We start from the raw sequence: 25,485 nt of genomic DNA, 5'->3' as shown, positions 1-25,485 counted from the left end.
GAAGTGACTATGATTCATGTTTTAACTTTGTCATTTCACCTCAACTCTGGAAGCTTTAACACCATCGCTGATGTGAGATCTCTGGTGAATCAGTTGGTAATTAGTCAGAAAGAACTGAAGGTTTCATCCACTGAACAAGTCTTTCAGTACTTTTAATACCAGTTGCGAATTACAACTTCCATTTAAAAATTACACTTTTCATAAATACACTGACTTTAGCATTAAGTATCTTACATGCCACTGTATTGTATTTTAAATACAATGTAAACATCTCCAAATGCTGGCCATCTCATCTTTACCTGTGCAGTTTTTGGACACTTGGGAGAGGGACGGGGATGTGAGGGAAGAAAGAATAGATGAATGAAAGACAAATGCACCCCAGAGTACTTTGGCTGATGTTCCTGAGTTAGCCCTAGTACTTGCACTGATTCTTCACTGCTCGTTTTGGAGAGGGAGCTTGTTCCTGCAGCATGTGCATGTTCTGGATGCGCTGTGCTCAGAGGGCATCTGACATTAGAAAGGGCAAGTGGTGAAGTAAGCAGAAGCCACACATTCCTGAGGAAAATACACTGTGGTTCCTTTGGATGTTAGTATGAGAGAGGGGGTTGTGTATATCTGCTGCTTTAGCAGTACTGCTGTTTGAGCTCAGGGGGAATTACTCATCTTTCACAGAACAGGAGTTGCACCCACAAATTAGTTGGGGCTGAAGTTTAATCCCAGCAGCTCAAACTATGACATACTTTCTGAAGTACACCCTCTCCTCTAGTGGAATAATTTAAGCTGCACGTTGCATACATCTCCCTGTTAAAATGAGGGTATGGTAGTTCGCCAAGTGAGTAACCTTACCTGTGTAAGAAGCTGAGGATAACTTTCCCCTCCTTTCCTAAAGCCAGTAGAGTTCTTTTGCTGCTCAGTTACAGCTGGCTCCTTTTGGAAACGGCCTTAGTAGTGAGTAAATAGCTGATACCACAGCATGGAATAGAACAGATTTCTGATATAAATTAATTAATACTAAGAATGGGCTAATTCTTTGGCCTAAACCTCGGCTTAGATCAAGGTTGTTTTGGAAAATGATGGCCTGAGCCAACACTAGACACGCCTGTTGCAAAAGTGTTCAAGCCAACTTCACATAGCTCCTTGCCCTAATTTGGGTCTGAATTACACAGACCTGCAGCAATAGAGTTGGTGCGTAAACATCCCTTACAACTGGACAATAACAGGACCATGGAGGTACAGTTCAAAAAACGGCACAAAAAAAGACACAGCCTTGGACTTAATCCCTTGTAAACAGAAGAAAAATCAAAAGAACTGTCCCCCTTAAACCATCAATGAGCAAATCACCAATAATTCAAACCTGGAGTTACTTGCAATGTCTGTCTCCGCGCCTGGAGGCTGTAGCAGCATCCCACAGGCTGGTGTTTCCACAGCTATGGCACTGCTCTCCACACGCTGACATTCTACCTCTTCCTGGTGTTAACCCACAGCTCTGCCCAGGCTGCGCTTCCCAGAGTCTCTCCTCGCTCCTGCCGAGGTCACACAGCCCCATTTTCTTGTCTGGGTTTTTGTACGGACGCCCGCGAAGTGTTGAGGGATGGGGCCAATGTGCAGAGGAACCCAGCCAGCAGGGTGAGGCCCAGGCCCCCCCAGGCACAGAACATGGACCAGCCATAGCCATGACTGATGTCCTCTGGCAGCCCATAGACGTAACGAGGATAGCGAGATAACTCAAAATTGATCCCAGCTACGCATGTGCAGAGTGAGATGATACAGCATGTACCTGCAGGAGAAAAGCAAGAGGGTTCTACGCTGCCCTCAGACAGGTTAATAATACTGGGTTTTTTTCCCCCTAGGTGTTTTCAAAGTCACGAGTTTTCAAAATCAAGAATTACCCAGGTTTTTTTTTTGGTAGTCCTACCAGTCACTCTTCTTACAAGGTGGGGTGGCGGTGCTGGATGCAAAATATGTAGGCCTGTACTTCACACATAACCAGTATTGCCTTAGCTCCCTCTGTTGCTTTTTCAAACTCAAGTCATGTGTTGTTCATCATGTTTTGAGTCTCCTGAGACTTTATGTCCAATGATTAATGTCATCAGGTTTCAGACAGGACTTGGGCAGTCTCTCCTATGGAAGATGAATAGCTGAAGCCCAGGGCTGCAAAGTGCAGCTGTGCTTGGTTTCTACTTGGAACATCCAGGCTTGCTCCAAAGACAGTGCACAGGCTTTTGTCACCTGCTACATATTCCTTAAGCATGCTGAGCATAAAGGAGCAAAAAAAGCTAAAGAAATATAACACAAGGCTCTCCAGTACCTCTAATATACACCAGGCTCAAGGCTGAGGTGATCATTTTATTCCCTCCAGCTCTGGATCTCTGTCTAAATATTAATAATAGCTCTTACTGCTGATAGCAGTACTTATGCGTATGGTGCCCATCACCGTAAGTGCAGAGCACTCGATGGGGCCCCAGTCTACTTGTTCCACTTATGCTACTTTCCTCTCTCACTGTTCTGCTATAGAGAAATGAAAATGTTCCCAAAGGAACCTGCAGTTCAGCAGCACATAAGATGAGCAAGGACAGCACAAGCCTAGCTTCCAGCCTTTCTAGCATCATGCTGTGTCAGCAGGGTGGTTTTCTGTGCAGCTCCCCAGCACCCTTGGCAAGCACTGAGCTCATGTCCTTAACCCTGGGTCAGTGTTCTCCAGGCTTGGCTGGGTTTGGACTTCACTGTTATTGCAAGCATCTCTGAGCAGCACAAAGGCACTCTACATTGATTGGTTTGTTTGTTTGTTTGTTAAGATTCCCGAAGGAAAACTGAGCTGTCTGACAGGAGCCGCAGGCTCCACACAGCACAGATCAAGCAAGAGGACTATGCTCATTGTGTCCCTGTGGCCACACATCACCTCTCCAGAGCAGAAGGCATGTATGCATACAGTGGGGGTTTACTCAGAGGCATGCAAATATCCTTGCAAGCACGGGTCCTGGCCAGTGGTAACTGCACTGTGCTGATGGGGTGCTGCACTATAGAACTGCTTCTTGTGTTTGCTGTGGGCTGACTTTACTTTTAAGAGCACCTCCCCAGCCAACGATACTGACTGTGGGGACTTCAGGAGTAGAAGCGAAAGGCTCTCACCTCCCATTAGGAAGAGCAGCCCAGCCACATACTGCATGAGCTCCTGCTGTTTGCAGCAGCCCAGCACACCAATGATCCACCCAAACAGGATGATGGACACTGCCATGCCAATGAAGCCCGCTGTCATCCTCCGCAGATCTGAGGAAAGAAAAGCAAGAAAGAAGACATGAAGATGGTAGCAGCCAGACAAGACAGCCAAGGGAGAGATTTAGGTTTGCTGCTTCTAACATTTTTACTTCACTTACGGACTTCTTCTCCTGTAGCTTCTTTGAGATAGATAGTGTGCCCATTACATTGAAACTCATGGAATCCACCCAACCTGACTCCCTTCTCCTGGGCACTTTACAGCTAGAGGGCATTCCTGTCCTGATCAAGAGGAATACTGGCTTACATACTCGCCGAGATGGGACAGAAGGGGAACATCATGCATTGGGCAACAATTTGTAACTGTTTGTTTGTTAGTACTGCGGGGGCTTTGGCTTTTCATGTGGTGTGTTACTTTGGGATGGAGTTTGTTGACTGAGTGTCAGCAGAAAATAGAAAAGAAGTGAGGGGATGCTGAAGAGAACTAAAGGAAAGTGCATGGAAGTCAGATACTTTGAACAGAAAAGAGGACTAGTGGGAGGACAGCAGCAGACAGGAGATCAATACAGTATGATGGGAACAACTCCAGTAACAAGCGCTAAAATAAACCTTGGGCACCACTGATACGAACAGCACTTTGTCATCCATACTAAAAGTGCTGTTCTTGTCTCCTAGTTCAGCCTCCAGCTGGATTTCCTCAGCACTGAGGCTCACATGGCAGGGTCTAGGCAGAATTATGGGAGGCAACAGACCAGAAAACAAACAGAGAGAGAAACAGGAGCAGAAAAAACTGATTAAATCATTCTCAGTGACAGGCTACAGGTCAGTCATCTGTGTGGGAAGGACTTGGGGATGAGGCAGTTTGTGGGCCAGGAGCTGGTAACAGGAGGTTGCAAAGACAAACTGAAATGTTGGCTGCAAGAGCTTGTTGCCAGGGAACTGCACCAGGGCACTGGTGTGCACACAGAAAAACCCGATACATACAGACGGTTTGGTGATTACCTTTGCTGTAAGCTGGCTAGGAATTGCCTGTTCCCAGATGATTACATTGTGCAACACACTAAATACATGCCTGTATTCCTGAATTCACCACCTAAGCCCCTCCAGATCTCCTGCCCCAAATTACACTGTCAGCTGCTTGCCCTTCCTCACTAACAAATAGGTATTTATGCTTAGCGCCCAGTGATGGCTGAGTGAGAGCCCACACTTGGCACTGCATTACGGCATTAAGTAAGGCAAACACTCCTGTAGGTTACTTACGGAGTGCGTGCCACTCATCCTGCCGGATGGTGTTAGTGATGTTGATGGGTAAATTGCGAGGCAGAGAGCTGGAGGTGTAGTGGTACTTCACAGCAGTGCAGCGCTGAATAACTCCTGTAAGAGAGACATGGGTGTGAAACAGCATGAAACCCCCGTGCCTTGCACTTGCTGCCGCGCTGGCTGCCCAGCACCGCTCACACAGCCTTAGCTCAGTAGCAGAGCAAATGTAAGTCAAAAAAGAGAGCTATTTACATCAAAAGCCTTGGGGATTAGAAGGGGATGAAGCCTTGCTGAAAAGAGGGAGCAAGGTGCTGACCCAGGCAGGCTCCAGGAAGGAACAGTTAAGGGTAAACAGTAACAGTCACTAAAAACGGCTCCAGAAGCTTCCTAAAGTAACTGGTACAATGTCTTTGGGATGGCTGAGGAGACAAGAACGTGGCTGAGTACTAACAAACAGCACTGCTTTGTCTGTAAGAAGACAGTTGAATAACTTTGAAAATTTTGAGTAGATGCTAGGAGGTGAACTTTATGGGAGAAAAGTCTGAATTCACTCCAGTAGTCAGTGGCTGTTTGCTTTACTTTTGATGAACAGTAGTACCCAAGTAAGCTTGTTTGCACTTCCATTTCCACAGCTTAAAGAGAAGTGTACCCAGATGGAAAGGTGAACTTACATCCATGCTCTTCTTGAAAGGGATTTTTAGTTTAAAAAATAACTGATAACAGAGCAGATACCAGGGGGTGGAAGGAGAGGAGGCACCTTTCCCTCCCTGTTCAAAATAAAGCCAGGGCCAGGGGAAGAATAAACATGGGTGGTGGGATGGCAGAGAACAGCAAAAAAGGTGAAAGAAAGAGCTAAATAGTACAGAAAGTTCCCCTTAAACAATGGCTGTAGGATCAGTACCACTATTTGAATGCTGGGGCAGAAGAACCACTCACAATCAGTTGGCCAGTGAGCTAAGGAAGCTGCTGAGCAACCACTGACAGGGAGCTGCAGCCTCAATGATAAGCTTTACAAAAGACACTAGAAACCACAGGAGAGAAAACGAGCTCTGTGCTGCTCCCACACCAGTGGGAATTGTTATTCTACTCTCTTCACTGGGATTGTACTGACCTGGTGACACACAGAGTTGCTGCCCTTCACCCTCATGCCCTGGAGCAATGCTCCCTCTTTGTGGTTTCACAACAAGTCTGTAGTCCTGCCTGAGCAAATGGACCAGGAAGACCACAGAGAATGCCAGTTCACATGCAAAAGCTCTGTACACATCTGCATGAAGAACTTAGGCCATGTACAGCACATCACAGTATCTAATTACATCTCACCTGTAAGTGTTGACCGACTTCAGTTTCAATGTTGACATGATTTACATGTGTTGTTGAGAAACATATATGGTACAAACTAGTGACATGAGGTCTTGGATTACAGTGCACTGGATTCATGAAAAGGAAGATCCACACACATAGTCTGATTATAAAACACTACATATGAAGAAGTAATTTATATAAGAGCAAGGATTATTACTTTTACAGCTCATTAAAGTAAAATTCAAAGACTAGAGAAGTACATCCCTTATGATCAAAGCAATGGACTCCACAGTTAAAACAGCACTGACAAAAATCTTTGCTCTGTGTTATTACCAGAGTTTACCTGTAGACTAAAAGGAAAGCTTCTCCACCTTCTTATGCAAATCTGGTTATTTTGAAGTTTTCAAATATCAATTCATTCTGCCTCTGGTTTAAAAACTTCACTCCTAATCCTTTCTTGCCCGGAATTCCAAGTGCTAATTATCTGAAATAGGTAGGCAGGGATGGGGGGAAAAAGTGAAGGTGATGGCTCAGCTCAATCCCTATCCACTTTCCTACCAGAAAATCATAGCATGCACCCAGGCAGCCATGGCCAGATTTTGCACCTGCAGTTCTTTTCTCCAATATTCTCAGTGAATCTCTAATCCTGCACACAAATATAGTCAGGCTCTCCAGGGGCTGCACTTAGAGTGATACAACACTTTGTTCTCCAAGTACTCAAGAAAAAAGGAGAAAAAACCAAACCCAACCCCCCAGTCTCAAAATGATAGTCAAAGATAAAGGTGCTCCTGTAAGTCCTTTGCCCTAAGCCCTTGCATACCTTAAATCACAGCCGATAAAATGGGGACAGCATCCTGCCCTCCACTTCAGAACCCCACTAGCAAAGTCATTTTGCTTTGTTTAGGACACACATGAGAAGCACCGTAAGAAAGCCTGCCAAAATTAAGAACACGGCCTTCAGGCAAGGGCTCGAATAGGATGGAGTCCTGTGGTGAACAACAAGTAACAGAGCATTGTCTTTTTTGGCACACCAGTACGATCAGAATACAGAACAGAAGGGGGCAGGTGCTCAAGTCATTAACGTCCATTAAGCACATGTACAAAGAAAAGGTTATCCAGGCAGCCTGATCCTGGCATTTCTTACGGCATTAGAAGAACACTATGCAGATGTACTGCGTGTGCAATCTTCTTGATTAAAAAATAAACATAAGCAGCGATGAACTGCACCCGTCAGTGTCACATTGACACTGTCACGGCTGAGCCACATCCCTGTGCCCTCCCACAGCCATCATTGTTTTCTCACACTTTGTACTCAACGTGGGCTTTTCTCCCCCCTCAGGACTGCAAGGCAGAGATGTTCCCCTTCTGTACCCCCTTACAACTCTTGGGACACTACATCTGGACAAGTGCTGCCTTCTGACTGAACACAAAGGCTGGGAAAGATCAGAGGATGCTGGCTAGATGCAGGCAGAACACAGGCCCATTGTCCCTGAGCTGCCAGACACCTGGAGACCCAGATCCAGGCCTGCTGTGACATATTCCATTTGTAATCCTGGCTTCAGCACTCCCTAACTTTCAGCTTAGCTTTTGTCTCTCTCCGACTTTGAAACATGCAGGTTCTCTTCTCTATACTTCCTATGTGCCAGTGTCATGAGGAGGAAATGGAGGGGTTCTCATTTTCAATCCTTCTACCTGGCCCAGTCCTATCTTAGAGCAGTCTGGCTCTCAAGGCCAGGGAGCAGCCATGTGCAGTTAACACTGAGCTGCCATGAGGTCTGGCCCTCCCTCCCCTCATGCCCCAGGACCAAGTGGCCACTGAAGCTCCCTGGCCTACTCCTACCATTTCTGCCCAGGACTGTGGAGAGCATCCCAGCTACGGGACCACTCTGTCCACATCGTCACCCAATGGCTACTGAATCAACCTTCCTTTAAAACACCATGATAACTCTTACAGATCATATTTACTTACAGATCACACTTACTAATGGCCACTACCTAACAGACTGAGTTTATTAAATATGCCACTACAATACATGCTCTACAGACCTGTCACTCCTGTAACTCTTCCAATTGACCACCAGTTGGAAAGGATGGGAAGGACAGGCACCAGGACTGAGCAGTTTTCTCCCAAAGGCCTCACTACTGCCACAAACCAATGTGTTCCTCTGCTTAAGCATCCAGTGGTTCTCACTTCCTCAGCTACATCATGGTACTAAGCAGTCACTTCTGCTCAGTAAATGTGAGACGTACCATTCTCACCGCAGTGTTTTCAGAGCAAGCTTGAAAAGCAGTGAAAGCCCCAGCTTAATAACAGCGTTGAACATTTTCTTTGTTAATTCCTTCCATTTGCTGGTGTTAAAATGCATACAGTTCAAGCTATCCAAAGCACCAAGCCCACCAAGCGATCCAAACCAGCCTACTAGAATGGATCTTTCCCCATGAATCATTTTCTACTGTCACCATTTTGTAAGCAACACTTTCTTCATATTAATAGAGAAGATCACTAAACAGCACATAACAAATTCCTGCAGGACCTCGATGCTTAAGAATTCTCCATGCAAAAGGTTTTTGTTGCCTCATCAGTTATCCAGTGTGTAACCCACATAGCACAGGCTCTATAAGATGATGCATACTGCTCAAGTTCTTACACTCACAGTCCCTCCCTTCACACACACAGATCCTCTTAAGTTTCCCCAGCAGTGTTTCAGTTCTTTGGCTGCTATCTTTTGCTGCTTGCTAATTTCCATTTCCCCCATTTGGTTTGTACATTTTCTCTTCTTTTGCTTTCTTAATTGTATTTTTAAAATGAAACTCTCTATTTTTTTCACAGCTCCAAAATAGTGATTTTGCATTTTAAGAAAAATCCCACACATCGTTGCCTCTTACATTTCACCATTTCCCACCTCCCAGTTTTGCACCACATTTTTTGACTCCTGCTTTTTTCTTTTAAATAGATGAAGTGAAAATATTTTACATTTAAAAACCACAGAAATGTATGCATGTATATGTGTCATCAGCTAAAAGGCTCAGGTATAAAAGTTTAGGCAGAGCTGCTTTGTATTAACAGCAGCTTAGGACAGAAATCCATGGCATTATCTAAATGGATAAGGGTATTTATTAGTCATGTATTCAGAATTTATGAGAGACCCAGAAAGGAAAGAAGCCTTATTCCAGAGGTACTAGAAAAAAAAGGAGAATATAAATATAAACCCAAGCCAAAATTACCACAGGCCTGTCACCAAAAAATTTACTCCTCTGTCACTAAAACCCTATGAAAATCTGCAGTTTAAGAAATATTAGGAATATAAGAAGGCTTCACACATCGCCAAAATGCTGGCTGAAAACTTAGCGCAAATGGAGGAGAAAGTAGGCCTTTCAGAGGTGCACATAGTGATCTTCAGCTCACACAGGGGAAAAAACACCCATTTTTTTTCCTTTTGGAAGCCCCAGCCCTAGTATTGTGCCTGAGAGAACAACTCAGGCAGAGCCGCACCTGAGTGTCAGAGGGAAAAGGCTGCTTAATCACAGCTGTCAGAGAAAAGAGACACGCAGCAGGAGCAAGGCAAGGCTGCTAGTAAAGCAGGTCAGGGGAAGGGATAAGAAGAGAGTCGTATCTATTTAAAGATCTGACTCCACAAGAACTATTATTAATAATTTCCTTCTATAAGATGACACATAAATCTTTACAGTAACAACTGCAGACCCAACAGGCAAAGAAAATGAGGGAAGCAAGGCTTGTAGGGAAAGGCAAGGTCTTTTATGAGGACAGCTGTAATGAGAAAGAAAGTAGGAGAACCTTTTAGATTTAGAACCCATGGAGTTTTACACATCAGACCCTGAGGAAGATCATTCACCACCCTGTAATGTCCTTGTGCATGCACAATGCAGGCTCTAGTGTCTCTGTCTAACCATTACCTTAAATGGGAAAATACCTTAAAAACATAAGTACTGAGGACCAAACTAGTATTCTTCCTAACCCTTTCCCCCGTCTTTGCTAATCTAAATGGGAGCTGAAGGCATTTAGCTTGATGTGAAGCAAAAAAAAACAAAAGATAAATATTTTACATGACAGGCACAATTAATAGAAAGAAATTAATGAGCTGCCGTTTAGTGAAATGAGACCAACACGGAAATGAAAGCACATAAAATGGATCCTAGGAGATTAAATAGAGAAAGAAGCTAATCACACAGCACTAGAGTTGCTACAAGAGTCACTGCTGCGTGCTGGAAAGAACGGACAAAGATGAGCTGAGCTTCACAGTGCCAGTCTATCCATCCTCTGCTGTGCAGGACTGGCGTCACAGTTGGAAGCCACACCGAAGAACTGCTCCCACTTTCTTAAGATAGCATTTCCATTTTGTGCCTCAGTGGAAGCACTTCTCCCAACTCCTACTCTCCCTGTCCTAATATGTACCTGCTGGAACAATAAGTCCTGTTACTTATCATTAACCATACATGACAGATCTTATCCTAAGCTAGTTTTAGACATTGCTTGTTTTGCCTTAATGGGTCAGGCCACTACATCATTTATACCATCCAGCCTAGCAATTTTATTAATACTTCCTGAACTGCTTGTCTTTGAACCATGTGCCACAACAGAAGATCTACAGCTTTCTGTCCTGTCACCCCAGAAGCCCTGAGGGACACCTGTCACAGTGAAGGCTTGGCAATCCACTGCAGCAAGGAGCACTCCCCCATGCTAGAAAGGAACAACAGGTCCCTTTCCCCCAGCTGCAGGCATCACAGAGCCATAAACAATACTTGTTTATATCCAAAACTCTCAGTGCTCAGTAACACGAAGGTGTCAGGGGTAGGAAGGTGCCCACCGAGCCCTCACTCGGCCCACAGAAAGGGCTCTCTGAGGACACGGTCCCACCCAGCACTGCAGCATTTAAAGCAGAAAGGGACGCGTACGAGACCCGGGATGGGGCCGGGGCCACGCTCGCCGCCCTCCCTCACGACAAGCCCAGCCGGAGACACCCGGGGCTGCACCCGCGCCGTCCCGAGCAACCGCAGCCGTGGCAGAGCGGCCGCACCCGCAGACCCGGGCTCCGGCGGCGGCCTCAGCACCACGGACAGCGGCAGGGCCGGAGCCGCCCTCGCCCCCGCTCCCCGTCACCTTTCCGGATGAGCTCCTCGCTGTCCGGCTCGTAGCCCGCGCGATGGCAGCGCCTCCAGAGCCCCGACACGGTGGAGTTGAAGCGGCGGCCGCAGTGCGAGTCCAGAGCGGCGGCGGCGGCGGCTGCCGGGGCAGGGGCCGGGGGCCGGCCGGGCAGCAGGGCCCGCGGGGGCCGGGCGCGGAGCGGCAGGTGCGAGCTGGGCGCCGACATGGAGCCGGGCGGGTCGCTGCGCTTGTGGCCGAAGCCGCGGCAGCGCTCACGGTGCCGCCGCGCGTCCGTCTCGTACCAGGAGTCGGTGCCGATGGCCACGGCCAGGAGGGCGAGGGCAGCGGCGGCCAGCAGCAGCCCGGAGCCGCTCAGCGCCTGAGCCGCAGCCGCCATCTTACCGCGCCGGGGGCGGCAGGGGCGGGCGCTTCCCCTGCAGCCCGGCTGGGGGCCTCCGCCTGCGGCGCCGCCCCCGGAAGGGAAACGGGGCCAGCGGGAGCCGGTCCGAGCTCGGTACCGCACGGGTGCAGCCCCCAGGGCGCTCCAGGCGCCGGCTCAGAGGGGTCCCGGAGCCGCTCCTCGCCGTAGCCCCCGCGTTGCTCCTTGGCACGAGGTCCCTCATGGCCTGCGCTCGGGGCAGCGGCCGCGCTAACGGGCAGCAACGGCGCGGCCCGTGTGGAGCCCGTGCGAACGGGGCCCGACCGTGCCGGCGGCCTCCTCTTGCCCGGGACTCGGCCCTCCGAGGCCGGAGCTGCCGTGTCCTGGCAGCACTGGCCCCACGGGATCGAGCCGTTCTTAAAGCATAGCTGAAATACAAACACACTGGCGGCAGCGGTTGGGTTAGTACTTCTCCTCAGCCCTTCATTACCAGTTAATGGAAAACAAGGCCTGAAGAGCTGAAAAATGGCAATCGAGTTTATGCAATGAGAAGCAGGCTAAAGCCAAGCCATTAGTTAAATGCAGCATTTCCAAGGGCACAAAATCCTTTGTGATCCTGGTTGTTCCGTGGGACTTATTCCTCCGGCTGCAGCAGTATCAGTCTCCAAGGCCAGTTGTTAGGTTATTGCGTTTTCAGTTCTGGCCCTAGCTAAAATGATCTAGTGATACAGTAAGTCTAAACCGCAAATTTAATGTGTTAAAATTATAGAATCACAGCATGGTTTGGGTTGGAAGGGACCTTAGAGCTCATCCAGTTCCAACCCCTGCCACGGGCAGGGACACCTTCCACTAGAGCAGCTTGCTCCAAGCCCTGTCCAGCCTGGCCTTGAACACTGCCAGGGATGGGGCAGCCACAGCTTCTCTGGGCACCCTGTGCCAGCGCCTCAGCACCCTCACAGGGAAGAATTTATTCCTAATAGCTAATCCAAACATCCTTTTTGTCAGCTTAAATCCTTCCCCTTTGTCCTGTCACTACATGCCCTCATAAAGGCTTCCTCCTTAGTTTTGTTAAAAAGGAGCATGACCAGCAGGTCGAAGGAGGTGATCCTGCCCCTCTACTCTGCTCTCGTGAGACCTCACCTGGAGCATTGTGTGCAGTTCTGGTGTCCTCAGCATAAAAAGGACATGGAACTGTTGGAACAAGTCCAGAGGAGGCCACGAGGATGATCAGGGGACTGGAGCACCTCCTGTATGAAGACAGGCTGAGAAAGTTGGGGCTGTTCAGCCTGGAGAAGAGAAGGCTGCGTGGAGACCTCATAGCAGCCTTCCAGTATCTGAAGGGGGGCTATAGGGATGCTGGGGAGGGACTCTTCATTAGGGACTGTAGTGATAAGACGAGGGGTAACGGGTTCAAACTTAAACAGGGGAAGTTTAGGTTGGATATAATGAGGAAATTCTTTCTTGTTAGGGTGGTGAGGCACTGGAATGGGTTGCCCAGGGAGGTTGTGAATGCTCCATCCCTGGCAGTGTTCAAGACCAGGTTGGGTGAAGCCTTGGGTGGCATGGTTTAGTGTGAGGTGTCCCTGCCGATGGCAGGGGGGTTGGAACTGGATGATCTTGAGGTCCTTTCCAACCCTAACTATTCTATGATTCTACTTTAAATTGTTCCCCAGAAAAGAGCAACTGTTCAACTGCAGGAGATTCAGAATCCCCCCCCCCTTGTCACTTCTTGGTCTCTCAGCCTAAATGTCCTCCTTAGGACTTCTCCAGGGACCCTGCCCAGAACAGGGTACTACCACTGTCCCCAGAGCACTAAGCCTGATGGAATCATGCAAGAACCACAGCTAAAGCTTGTTTTAACCACATTTCAGCATGATCCTCTTTAGCAGTTTGCCCTGGACAGATGAGATTAGCATCCATGCAGCTGCACATTAGTGCCTTCAAGGCAGACAAATTGAAAAGGGCTGCTGTCAAAAGGATTTTCTTACACATACCAGTTAAATTGTCTTCTACATCAAGAATGGAAAAAAAATAATCACATACAATCACTCTTCTAGATAATATGGACAAATCTTTCCATTATAACAGCTCATTCCTGGAAAAATCCCAGTGTTCGTGCTTCCTAAATCTGCAATCCTATTGTGACACCCTACTCTCTACATTAGTTCCTCGGGCTATAGTTTTAGAAGACAGAAGCTTCAGCAAGATAATCACCCTATAATGTTCTCATGTATGAGACTCCTTCCATTTGCTCTCTGTGCTGCTGCAATTGTCAGAGCTGCACTTTGTGGAGCTGATTAATCCGTGCTAATTTTGATTGCTTTTGAGAAAGGGGGAGGGAAGCTCATAGCACAGCCCTGCAGGCAGAGGTACCAGCACAGCCAGAGTATGGCAATGCCAGGGACAGAGATTCCAAAATGTAGATTGCTGGCAAAATCCCCAGATGGTGAAAAGATGCCCTTGAGCACCTACCTGTCTTCATCTTCCAGACCTTGGGTTATGGTTTTCCTCCTTCCTAAGAGCAACTTCTCGTAAGAACCAAGAACCATGTACTACCATTCAGTATTTATAGGCTGAAAATCTTCCAGATGAAGAGTGGGATAAGACATGCTCTGAATCCATTTTCGAAGGGTAGAGAAAATCCTTTTAGCTCTTCCTGGACTACACAGAACATTTGATGAACATGCCTTTATCCCACATGGCAGGTAACCAGCTTAGTGTTAACTGCTCATGGCAGTGGGGCTGGAACTAGATGATCTTAAGGTCTTTTCCAACCCTAGCTATTTTTTGATTCTATGATACCAGATAGAGTAGTTTAGATGAAGAAAACAACCAATCATAACAACATATGGTTGCAAAACTCTGGACAATCACCATGCAACCTCTCCCCTCAAAGAGGAGCAACTCACTTGGGGATGCCTTTCAGGGAAGCCAGACTAGCAGCCAAGAAATACAGTCAGACCCAACCACTTCTGGCTCTCAATGCCACGGCAGTTGGAAGAGGAAACTGGATTAGACCCTTTTCTTTCAGTTGTGAAAGCCTGAGGAGTAGGAAGGAGGGCAAGACGGAGCCCAGACTTCTCTAGACTAACCCAGAGATACTGCTCTGTAATTCAGATGAAATTCAAATTGAATTTGTAATTCAAAGAAAAAACATCAGCTTAAACAAAAGAAAAAAAAAGAAACAGAAAAAACCACAAACCCACATGGAAAACCATTTATTTCATCTCTATTGTCTCCATGCAGAGCAGACCAATACAGATGAAGGGGGAAAAATGCATAAGAGCAGCTGAAAAAATAGAGCTAGAAAATACGATTCTCTCTGCATTCCCAAAAGTGACAAATGTGGTGGAGTGATGCTCCATTTCCTCCCAAGGCTCCCAATCCTCAGCCCTAAGGCTGATGTAGTGGAAAACTAAGGAGTCCCTCCCTCCCACAAGCCCTGTGCTATGCAGGAATCTTCCCAAGAACCGCAGACTGTCCAGGTCTGTTGTGGCAGCCAAGAAAAACAACTCGGAAATCCTTTCTTCAGTGTCATCCACTTCACATTCCTGAACGCTGAGCACTGACTGTGGTTTTCAATCCTGGCAAGGCTGGGTGCTGATGCAACACCACCAACTCATGGGCACTCACCTGGCGATGCCTCAACTTAAATGCCAGCCTCATCTTGGGAAACAGAGCCACGTCTTTCCATGCAAACCTCCTTCCTCCAGACCCTACTACAGGGTCCATTTAGCTCAGCTGGAGGGACACCCCCAAAGCTAAAACTATAGGGTTAGCATATTCCCCCAGTCCCTGCAGGCTAACCAGATTAATCCTTCCAGGAAAGCAGGAAGTGGATGCTACCTTCAGACTGGAGGGAGTAGTTGGCAAAGGAAGGCAACTTTTAAAAGAGGAGTAATAAAATTACACTAATCCTCCCTCACTGTTGCAGTGAAACAAGGTACTGGTATAAGCTCGGGGTAAGGAAAGGTGAAAGCATTTTAGACAGCAGCTCTTGGGCAGAGCACTGCGAGCATGAGCTCTCCAGCGCTCGCTGGAAACTAGGACAGGAGCTGTCATAAAAAAAGAACTGTGTCAACAGTTCAGGAATCGCTTCAGGAAGTAAATGCCTCTGCTGTGGGCAGCATACCTGCCTTGTTGTCTTGACCCAAATCGCCCTCTCAAGGCACGATCCCCCTTGATAAGGCTCTGTGCAGACTGGAGGGCTGTGCTGATTTACAGGAGCTGTTTAAGGACAGAGCTGAGTTGGTGCAATTCCCATTTTGGCACCTGTTCTGTGTGCAATGACTCTGCTAGTTCAATTAGACCTGTTTTTAAATAGACTTAAGCAAAGATAAGCTCTGCAGAAGGGATGGTCTATTAATTGTGCACATCTCTGTGGCAACAAAACAGCCTGTGGAATGATGGCCTGGTCAACCCTGTGAGCTGGAATGCAGGAAAGCACTAGAAATGTCATTTATTTTTATTGGTCTCAAATTGCCCAAAAATTTATCCCAAGTGTCATACAATAGAAAACTCCTCTTAAAGCACACGTATTGTAACGCTTTCTCTCCTCCTTAGCACAAAGCTTTTTCTAGACCCATTTTTTTAGCACAAAGCTCTTCCAGACCCATTTTTAAAATCTTTTCCCCAGCAGTTTCACCCTTCCCAGTTCACCTCCCTTCAGCATTCTTCACTGCTGTGCCCCTTCCTTTAAGGGCTGTCAGTATTATTTCTTATCCATTCATTCCCAACATACTAACTCCACTGTGAGGTAAAAAGCCCAGAAATAGGCTACCATCTATATTTTTGGTGATAGCATGCTCTTAAATAGGCTACACTGAACAGAAGAAAAGCTATTGGCTGCTGACCAGGCTGTAGGGTTCAGCTATTGCCCCGGATGCCCAGACCTCTGCCATGTAGCATGCCAGGCAGGCCTAACATGCCACACTGCAAGAGAGCTCTGAAACTTGGTGTAGGGCAGATGGTGGGTGACAGCAAGCTCAGCCATGTTCAGCTAATGGTTATGAGAAGAGGGAGCTCAGTCACAACAGCTTCCTTCCAGCTGTAGGGGAGCTGGTAGCATGGCAACAGAAGAAACATTTACTGACCATTTTTCAGATAAACAGGCTGTGCTGGTATTGGAGTGGTTAGGGCTGAGGCAAGTAATCACAAAGCTGAGCCATTTAATTATAGTGACCTATCCTAAAGTGCCTCAAGCTTTTGGCTTGATTTTAACATAAACAAATACAAAACAGACCAAAGATGTGGACTGCTGAGGCTAAAACTACCTTTAGGAACAAGTGATATCAATGAAAAGCTGAAGATCAAGTTGGAAAAGGGTTCTTTCCCCTCTGTCTTGTAGCACCATGAACTCCTCATGGGGAGGGAGTTCTGGCTAAAGCTGTTGGTTTATTGTTGCTTTGCCATCTCTCTTCTGCCTCCAGCCCTTAAAAGTGGTAGGAAAAGTCCTTCCTCTTCATCAGCTACAGGAATGACCTCTGTTGTTTTCACACAAGAGCTTGGGAGGTGCTGTTCCATTAGACTGAACCAAACGAAACATTGTCCATTTGCTGTGGAGCAGTTTTCAGTTCATTTCTGCTCACTGCATCTTTTGCTCCATCAAAATAATAAAAAGGAGAAAATAAAAGGAAGCCCTGATGTGTGGATTTTAGCAGAACAGGGATAGGAGAGCCAGAGAATGAGGTCCTACACACCCAGAACTCTTTCTCACCTGCTTCTCATACTAGCAGCCAGATCTGCATACACACACACATAGGAAGTAACATTAGTGTTCCTTATTGCTTTGTAACAGCTCAGAGTCACTGTGGTGGCTCTGGGAGGCATCATGAGGTCTTCGCAGAGGTCACTCAGTTGTGAACGAGAGTAGCACCATGACTGTAATGCCTGTACACAGGAGCAGGATTTGCTGCAGGGAGTTCCTGGTAAAGAAACAGCAAAATTAGGAGGAGCCATTGACAGTCCCAGTAGGCAGCAGTGTAAAGGCTCACGAATGTTCTTTGCCCTTCCATATCTACAACAAGAACAACAGCTACATGAAGCCACTGACACAGCTGAGAAGACTCTTTCCCAGCACCTTAAGCAAAGCTGTCGTCTATAAACTGACGTGGTTTTGTTCTGCTCAGCTGGAAGGCCCAGATTCAAGTTTCAAAAATCAATCTAAGCTGTTCATGCAGCTACCCAGGTGTGTATTTCTGTCCTTTCTCTGGCAAGAGAGCCAGCACTTCTGCAGCATGTTCACAGGTACTTTAGGGACCTCATCCAGCTGACAACTAGTTATGAAAAATGGAAACAAAAGCTGATGAATTTTGCCCTTCTTTTAGCACCATCTCAGGTGTTATGCTGGACTGAAGTGACTGTGTACCCCCCGCCTCTGTGTACTCTGCCAACAGCTCTGCCAGCTGTTACCAAAGGTTACCAACCCAAAAGCAAGCTCCCAGCTTGTCATGAACATTCCTCCACTACCACTCCTCTGTGCCAGCGTATCTTAGAGTGCCTTTACTATGGTACAGCTGGATTTGGACCTACTAAAGCCTTAATCAGACCGCAAGAAACTGTGATAACACAGATAAGGGGAGGCCAGATACATCAGAATATATACCAGGTTAGAAGAGAGATGACTGAGGTGGGATACAGTAACAGACTACGAAATGCTGAATGATAAAGAGAACTACGATTTTCTACTCACACAGCAACATCTAATCAAAATTAATAAGCAAGAGGCTAAAAAACAATTAAGAAGCATCATATAACACTGTGCAGTCCAACTATGCAAACTTGCTGCCAAAGAGAGATCACAGAAGCCCAAAGTAATGGATAGGATCAAAAGGGGATGAAAGCATGTGAAGGGTAGGTTCATGTGTGGTTATCAGACACACACAGCTCTATGAGGCCCTAGTTCAGATAGCCCCTAAGTCAGTACAAGCCAGAAGCTAAGACAGACTGGGGAATGGGTCACCTTGCTGGATGTTTGTGAGTAAGCTGCTACATGCTGTGCCAGCACAGTCTTTGGCACTGACCCAGTTGAAGATTCTCATGTTTAATAGGGTCTCTGTAGTCCCATATAAAGGCAATACCACCCAGCACTGCAGCCTATCTAAATTCCAGCCTCACCCATGAGATTTGGAAAACTGGCACTCATGTGCTCCCAGAGCAGGCATGGGGAAGGACTGAAACCCCAATTCCCTGTCAGCAACAACTGCTGCAGCAGAACAGGAGGGAGCACTTACCAAGGATTCTTTTCCTCCAAGAGATCAGGCACAACATTTACCAAGGCAATATACAGAAATCCTCCAGAAGTGAAAGGGAGGATCCAGGCTACTGTTTCCCCTGCACAAATACAGAAAGCTTTGGTTATTACTGAGACAAAGCCATGGGAGAAAACACAGACGAAAAGGAAAAAAGACACACGGGGACTAAAGCATTCCTACAGAGGTCCCATCAGGGAGCCCTACCTGCTCCTTTTGGCGACTGAGCACATATTGCAAAACAGGCTCCTAGAATCCCTCCCAAAGCTGTGGAAAGCTGCATCTTGGCTGCACTCCAGCGGTCAAAGCCAGCCCGAAGTAGGATTGCAAAGTCTCCAACCTAAGAAAACCAAGAGCTGACAGTTAATGAATATAAATAGGAATGGCTGCCCTATCCCTGGAAGAGTTCAAAACCGGGCTGGACAGGGGTTGGAGCAACCTGGTCTAGTGGAAGGTGTCTCTGCCCATGGCAGGGGGTTGGAACTAGAGCATCCCTAAGGTCCCTTCCAACAGAAACCATCCCATGATTCTCAGTCACAAAGGTCATCCATAACAAGACCAGTGCTTCAAGACTGTTTCTAGTTTTCCATGTCACCAGTCTTCCAGAGGAAGCAGCTTTTAAAGGGACAAGAAAATGTTAACCAGACCCAGCCCTTCTCTTAGTAGATGAAACACCCCTTTAACCCCTCATGACAGCAGAATACAAAGCCCTCTCACCTCATGTGGGATTTCATGCAGGAGAATGGCCATTGTGGTTAGGAATCCAACCTGTAGCAGAGGAGAGAAGGTGATAAGGAAACAGCCCCCCAGCTCTGAGAGATGAGGCTTTCATCAGCATGTCAAGGCCCCTTTCTCCAAGTTAAGACTTGTTACAGTGCAAATGACTAACACGACCCAAATCAGAAGAAGCTCTCCATCAGAAGGGCTGCTTTTAACTTTAGTCTCTATTTCTCAGAAAATTTCCTTCCATTTCTCCAGAAAATAGGAGAAAACTCCACACATCTTTGGGATTTTTGCATGTTGTATCACATGTGAGAACACACCTCTCCAGTTTAGTACACAACTGGTGACAGAAACCTTACCTTTCTGCTAACCAGGAAGCTGGCTGCTACTGCCAGGCCATGTGTAAAGTTATCAATGGTGTTGGCCAGCAGATTGAGGTATCCGCTAATCTGCAAAGAGAAGGAAGAGCCCCTGATAAAGGAAGAGACATAACAAGATAAAAGAAAGCACATGGCTTAGACACAAGTTACATAGAGGCATGATCCCCTGGGAAAGGTCAGGACATGGTTCTTCTGGTGAAGATCTTAAGCTATGTCAGTGCTCAAGTATAAATTCAGTATTATGTTCATTTTGACAGTAAGCTAAGTTTTAGGGTAGGCAAGTATTGTCTGAGATGAGGATAATCATCTTATGCACATGACAGAGCTCTAGAAACAGAGACAGGAATGTGAGGAAAGCCAAAATACAAGAATGTGCCTGATTCCAAGTTGAAAACCTTGTAGGTAACCCTGACTAATTTACACAGGTGACTGGCTTCAGGTATGACCTGACCTTGCTTTCTAGTCACGTATCTGTTAAATACCTCCACTTTAAAAAGCTGGCAAGAACAATTCAACAGAACAAATGCTGCTGAAATGGCTTTTTATAACTAAACAAATCTTCAAACAAGGTTCTAAAAAAGCTTGTGCTTGTGGGTTTGCTTTACCCTTAACAAAGAATAAAAAGAGAAGACAGTGATGACAGTCACCAAAAAAACACCTACTAGAGGGCTGGACAGCATGTCTCTGCATTTGCATACAAACACATTCTTAAAATTGTAAGTATAAAGCAGTTGCCATCCTCACAAGGCCGTCCCCATGTTGAGACTTCCCTATCATGCTATGGTCATCTCCAGAGAAATTCTGAGTGTTTGACCTGAAGTGATTTTCTGAGTGATTTGATCTGAAGCTCTTCTGCTCACAGGTTTCTGGGCCCTTTTTCCCCATCAGGTTTAACAAAAACTACTCTGTGTGGGTCCTGAGACACTGCAGTTTGAATTGTTATCAAATCAGGTGTTGGCCCATACATCAGACTCTCTCTGCACTGCAAGAACTAAGCTGGCATATACTAACTCCAGTTACATGGCAGCATCCAGTGAGTGGAGAGACTGTCTAGAAACTGTGTTATTGACCTCTTATTTCACCATAGCACAAGATGCCAAAGTTCAGCCAGGAAAAAACACAAGTGCCGATAGGTTTCATGAGCCCCTTCTGGTCTTCTGCTCTTCCTTGTCTCTATCAAACTCTGCTTGGGGCATCTTTTCTTCCTGCCATATGGGGCTTTCTGTCAAGTCTTTCTCTCCAACGCGCCACTTTTCTGCAGGGCACTTGTACTGCAGGATCTCAGGACATCTTTAGAAGCTGTAAACTTCACAAAACTGCATTGACAACTAAACTGATGACCAAATATGAAAACAAAGAACTAAGCAAAGAAGCCTACCTGCAAATCATGTTAAGTAAATAATGTAAGTAACGTCTCCACAATGGATGCTGAAGTTCCCTGCATGCTTTGGTAAGAAAGGGAACACAAAGGGATGCATGCAGGCAGACTCACAAACACAGCAGCTTTACTTCTCCCTCCTCATTTTAGTCAAATACGACTGTAATATTCCTGCTTTTCATGTTGCGAATTTATGTGATTGCTTTTTCCCCATAAGCTAGTAATAATTATTCACAGAAGTTTTACACAAAAATCTTTTCCCATACCACTGTCGAGGGAAAAAATAGACCTCATGATTAAAACATGATGACTTTTTTTTTTGTCAGTGGCTTGGGCAAAAGCTGTCACTGAAAGAAGCAAAGCCTTGGAGAGCTCAGAAATAAATTGGGTTGATGTGACAGTTATGAGTCTCTGACATTTACATTCTGTGAATCCCTAATAGGATGTTCTCATTGCTCATAAAGAGCACAGCCAGATGAAGTGTTTATGTTCATGCTTCAGAATTAATGTCACTGTGCAATAAAACACACTTCTACAAACCAGCAAGGACCTCATGTGCCATAGGAAAAAAGAAAGAATATGCAATGCAGAAGTACTGTACAATATTTTTACTTGCTAAGGGAATGAAGGCTGCAATGCAGGGCAGAACTGATCTATGTTTGGGTGCAAAGGAAGCCTCCCACCTGCAGTTTTCAAGCTAGGACAAATTATTACAGCAGCAGCCGTAGAGCAGAAGATCTAATATAAATGGACAAAGGATGACCAACAGCTTACTGGTCATTAAGCCCTGAAAGGCAACTATTTTTGTTTAAATATTATATTGCCTTTTTTGTTTCCTGAACACAAAAAAGGGGGTTATAGAGCAAACAGCAGAACCCAAGAAGCCTGGCGTGCCACAGCTTCTTTTATTTGTAAGCACCTACTTTGCTCACTTCCAGCAATGCTGTTCCCTGTCTGTCCCTTCCCCACCCTGCACTGCATGAGAGTCACTTCCCCAAACCACAGGGGCAGTGAGACCTACCTGCTGCTCTGCCAACCAGCGGGACCTACCAAGCAGCACCTAAGTTCTGCCCCAGTCTGTCAGTAGGACATTAGTTTGCATTCCTCCTCTACCACCATGCTGATTTTTATGGAGCTTGCAGGAATTTGATTACCCTCAAGACTTCTCTCCTCTCTTGAACTCGAGCAAAATTAATTATGGGTTCAAAAGTTATTGAAAATGAAGGGCAGAACAGATGGACAGACAGATGGAATGACTGCTTATGTTGTTGCCTAAGGAAACGGGCTAACAACGGAGGAAGATCTCGGTGGTTTTGGTAATTTCCGCCCTGCCAGAAAGGCTATTAAAATATTGAGGTGATATGCTCTGAAAGCACAAAGTTAAAACTGCATGTTAACTCGTTGGTTTCTGTTTCATGCACATTGATAAGAGCCAGTAGACTGAGAAGGGCTCTCCATGGTTATCTAGACCTTCTACATAACATAGCTGAAAGAATCTCATTCAATTTATGCACGAAGCCCATCGTTTCTTAAGCTATAGCATACTTTGTAGGAAGTGGCTTAAATCACAGCTTAATGCCCGCAAGCGACAAAGAATCTACTATGTCTCTAAAGTAAGCTGGTCCACTGGGAAGTTACCCTCAGTTACAGTTGTCTTTGATTTCTAGTCTGCTACTGTTTGGTATAGTTTTAACTACTGAAATTTAGTCATACCTCTTACATGGGTGTTAGTATCCTTTAAGTCAGCCCTGATCTGTTACATTTACAGAGCTAAAGTCTAAAGAAAGCCACTTCTTATCACATACAGCAAACCTAAAATAATTATTTCAGCTCCTTCCTGACCCCTTTAGTAGTATTTTGGATATTGTGAATAACACTACTGGAAAAAGACAGATAGCTGTTTCATTACTGCTATACAGAAAGAGGAACACTTGCCTCTTCTCTTAGATACTATTTCCTACTCACCCATCCTCCTGGTTATAGCATCATAATGGAAGAATGTGTTCAAACAGTTTCCTACTGTGATTCTCATACCTTTTTCCAAGGCATTGACTTGCTAGAAACTGTCCCTCTCTTGTAAGTATGATCTGCATTCTTTCTAATCTATTCCTTAATATTTGCATGGATCAAAACATGCTAAAAATCCAGCTCTTTTGGTAAGTTACTCTGTTTAGCCAATATCACTGACCTCATGCAGCCACAATGTGCCACTGATGTAGTAGAGGTTTTATAAACAATCACTTAGAAGAATCATAAACCACCAGTAAACAAATGTAAGGGAGGCTGCATTAATCCAGTCTTTGATATTACACAATCACTGATTTTTAATGGAGCTAATATTAGCAAAGTTGATTTCATGCAGTACTAGTTTTATTAGAATGTGGGAGAAAGTTATGTTTTCTATTCATTTCTCAGCATCATTACCTTCATCAAACAATCTCACAACTGAATAAAAGGCAGGGAAAAAATGTTTGGTTGACAAGAATTTATCTTCCATAAAATCTTATCAATCAATATTAATTTCATTATATTTTTAAAATGAGGACCAATCCCTGAGCAATTGTATCCCCAATCAGTGTTTCCTTCTACTTGCAATCACTGGTAAACTAATCAACCTCCAAGTCTCTGGTTCCTTATATAGACCTTTCTAAAATCATGGCACGGTGTTTCATAACTCAGTAATACTGGTTTCTTTATCACCTCTAGAACACAGCACCCTGCAGCCTGTGCAGTGTCTGTATAGGTTATATGAATGTGACAGACTCAAAGATTCCCGGTGATCTCAGTGTATCTTCCACATCGTGTAGTTATGAAGAGCTATGAAGTTACAGCAAAATAGATTTAAAATAGACTGAAGAGCCTCTGACTGACCACATATCCAGGTCTGGGCTAGTTCATGCAACCACACTTTCTGTTCATAGTCACTCTCCTTCCATCCTGAACATTTTTAATGGGCTTTCCAACTCAAATTATAGGCCCTACTTCACCAAAGCAATCATTTATTCTCTCGCTTGTAATGTTCACCCAGACAAGGGTTTCCACAGTGCAAAGGTAGTACCATAAAACTGAAAGCAAAACCAAGCTAAATGTTAGCCCAATGGCACAGTACTCATTTTGAAGAGTACTCATTTATGAAGACAGGTTGAGGAAGTTGGGGCTGTTCAGCCTGGAGAAGAGAAGGCTGCGGGGAGACCTCATAGCAGCCTTCCAGTATCTGAAGGGGGCCTATAGGGATGCTGGGGAGGGACTCTTCATTAGGGACTGTAGTGATAGGACAAGGGGTAACGGGTTCAAACTTAAACAGGGGAAGTTTAGGTTGGATATAAGGAGGAAATTCTTTCCTGTTAGGGTGGTGAGGCACTGGAATGGGTTGCCCAGGGAGGTTGTGAATGCTCCATCCCTGGCAGTGTTCAAGACCAGGTTGGATGAGGCCTTGGGTGATATGATTTAGCGTAAGGTGTCCCTGCCCATGGCAGGGGGGTTGGAACTAGATCTTAAGGTCCTTTCTAACCCTAACGATTCTATGATTCTATGATTTTCCCTTCTCCACCTGCTAAGCTGATGCAAAGAAGTTAAGTTAGGAGAGAAATAAACCTAGGGAGAGGAAGGGAAGCACTAACTCTTTGCCAGTGACATTCAGTGCAAAGGAATTGATGGAAAATAAAGATTTGGAAGCAGAAGTGGACAAGAAGCTTTTTCTGACTGCAAATAAACTGGTAAGAGAAACAGAACTTCTAAGTTTTACAGTGGATAGCTTCAACTGTCAAAATGCTTCCAAAAGGTGCCTTAGAAGGAAACGTGCAGCTCACAATTGGTACAATGGAGGCAAGAGAGAAATCACAGCACAAAAAATTAAGCAAATAAAGATATAATGACTGTAAGACATAGAGTAACCAAATATGAAAGTACTGCACTTTGGGCTCAGGATTCAGCCAAAACACACAGTATCAGACATATGCCTTCACAAGAGGGATTTGCCTCTTTGGCATAAACTGCAGTGCAGATTTCTCCCAAATCCTCCATTTCCTTCCTGCTGTGACCCACACAGACACTTTGACAGGAAGTTAAGCACAACTCACTCAAGCGTGGAATTCCTCACTCAAGCACAGTTTTTTTCCACAGACAACTCCTGAATTTTAAAACAGGTGCCCCAATAACATAAGATGTGAAGGTGAGTTTGTGGGTCCCTTACCTTGATTCTGTTGTCTGTTGGACAGGACCAGCGAGAAGAGCCATTACACTGAGCTAAATCTGTTCCTGTTCTTTGGGACTGGCCTGCCACCTTTGGCACTGCGTAGCCACTTCCATTTGGAATCTTTCCAGTTGGTGCTTTGGAATCACAGACCTGAATCAGGGGAAAACAAGTTGTCACTCCCTTTTTGTCAGTGACAAATAAGCAGGACTCAGGGTCAGAAATCCAGTCTTCACCCTTAAGCCTTTTGTCCTTCCAATGCAAATCAGCAGCTTTGGCACTCTACGTTAATAACAACTGTCAG

General features: G+C 45.7%; 2 protein-coding genes across 7 annotated transcripts in view; both read right to left on the bottom strand.

The window, feature by feature from the left end:
* Positions 1 to 131: 131 nt before the first annotated feature.
* On the bottom strand, positions 132 to 11,459 carry LOC130598917 (transmembrane protein 178B-like). Its single transcript, XM_057408879.1, has 4 exons — positions 10,895 to 11,459; positions 4,474 to 4,587; positions 3,130 to 3,267; positions 132 to 1,777 (listed from the first exon to the last, which is right to left on the bottom strand). Exons 1-4 carry the CDS (start codon positions 11,274 to 11,276, stop codon positions 1,533 to 1,535), a joined length of 879 nt encoding a protein of 292 aa, XP_057264862.1. The 5' UTR covers positions 11,277 to 11,459; the 3' UTR covers positions 132 to 1,532.
* Positions 11,460 to 14,460: 3,001 nt separating this feature from the next.
* The window catches only part of SLC39A13 (solute carrier family 39 member 13), a 42,729-nt gene continuing 31,704 nt past the window's right edge, over positions 14,461 to 25,485 (bottom strand). For all 6 annotated transcript variants that reach the window (XM_057408876.1, XM_057408878.1, XM_057408873.1 and 3 more), the window contains 6 exons: positions 25,182 to 25,334; positions 19,591 to 19,680; positions 19,226 to 19,276; positions 18,716 to 18,848; positions 18,491 to 18,590; positions 14,461 to 17,182 (listed from right to left, as the gene is read on the bottom strand). In XM_057408876.1, the coding sequence (XP_057264859.1) occupies positions 17,107 to 17,182; positions 18,491 to 18,590; positions 18,716 to 18,848; positions 19,226 to 19,276; positions 19,591 to 19,680; positions 25,182 to 25,334 (603 nt within the window). In that variant the 3' untranslated portion in view covers positions 14,461 to 17,106. The remainder of the gene's footprint in view (positions 17,183 to 18,490; positions 18,591 to 18,715; positions 18,849 to 19,225; positions 19,277 to 19,590; positions 19,681 to 25,181; positions 25,335 to 25,485) is intronic.

This window comes from Pezoporus wallicus, unplaced genomic scaffold (assembly GCF_028554395.1).
Source record: "Pezoporus wallicus isolate ANWC-B61680 ecotype Strahan unplaced genomic scaffold, APGP_CSIRO_Pwel_v1 contig_6382, whole genome shotgun sequence".
In the NCBI taxonomy this organism is placed as follows: domain Eukaryota; kingdom Metazoa; phylum Chordata; class Aves; order Psittaciformes; family Psittacidae; genus Pezoporus; species Pezoporus wallicus.
The sequence above is the reverse complement of the archived record's forward strand: the minus strand, read 5'-3'. Positions and strand labels throughout refer to the sequence as shown.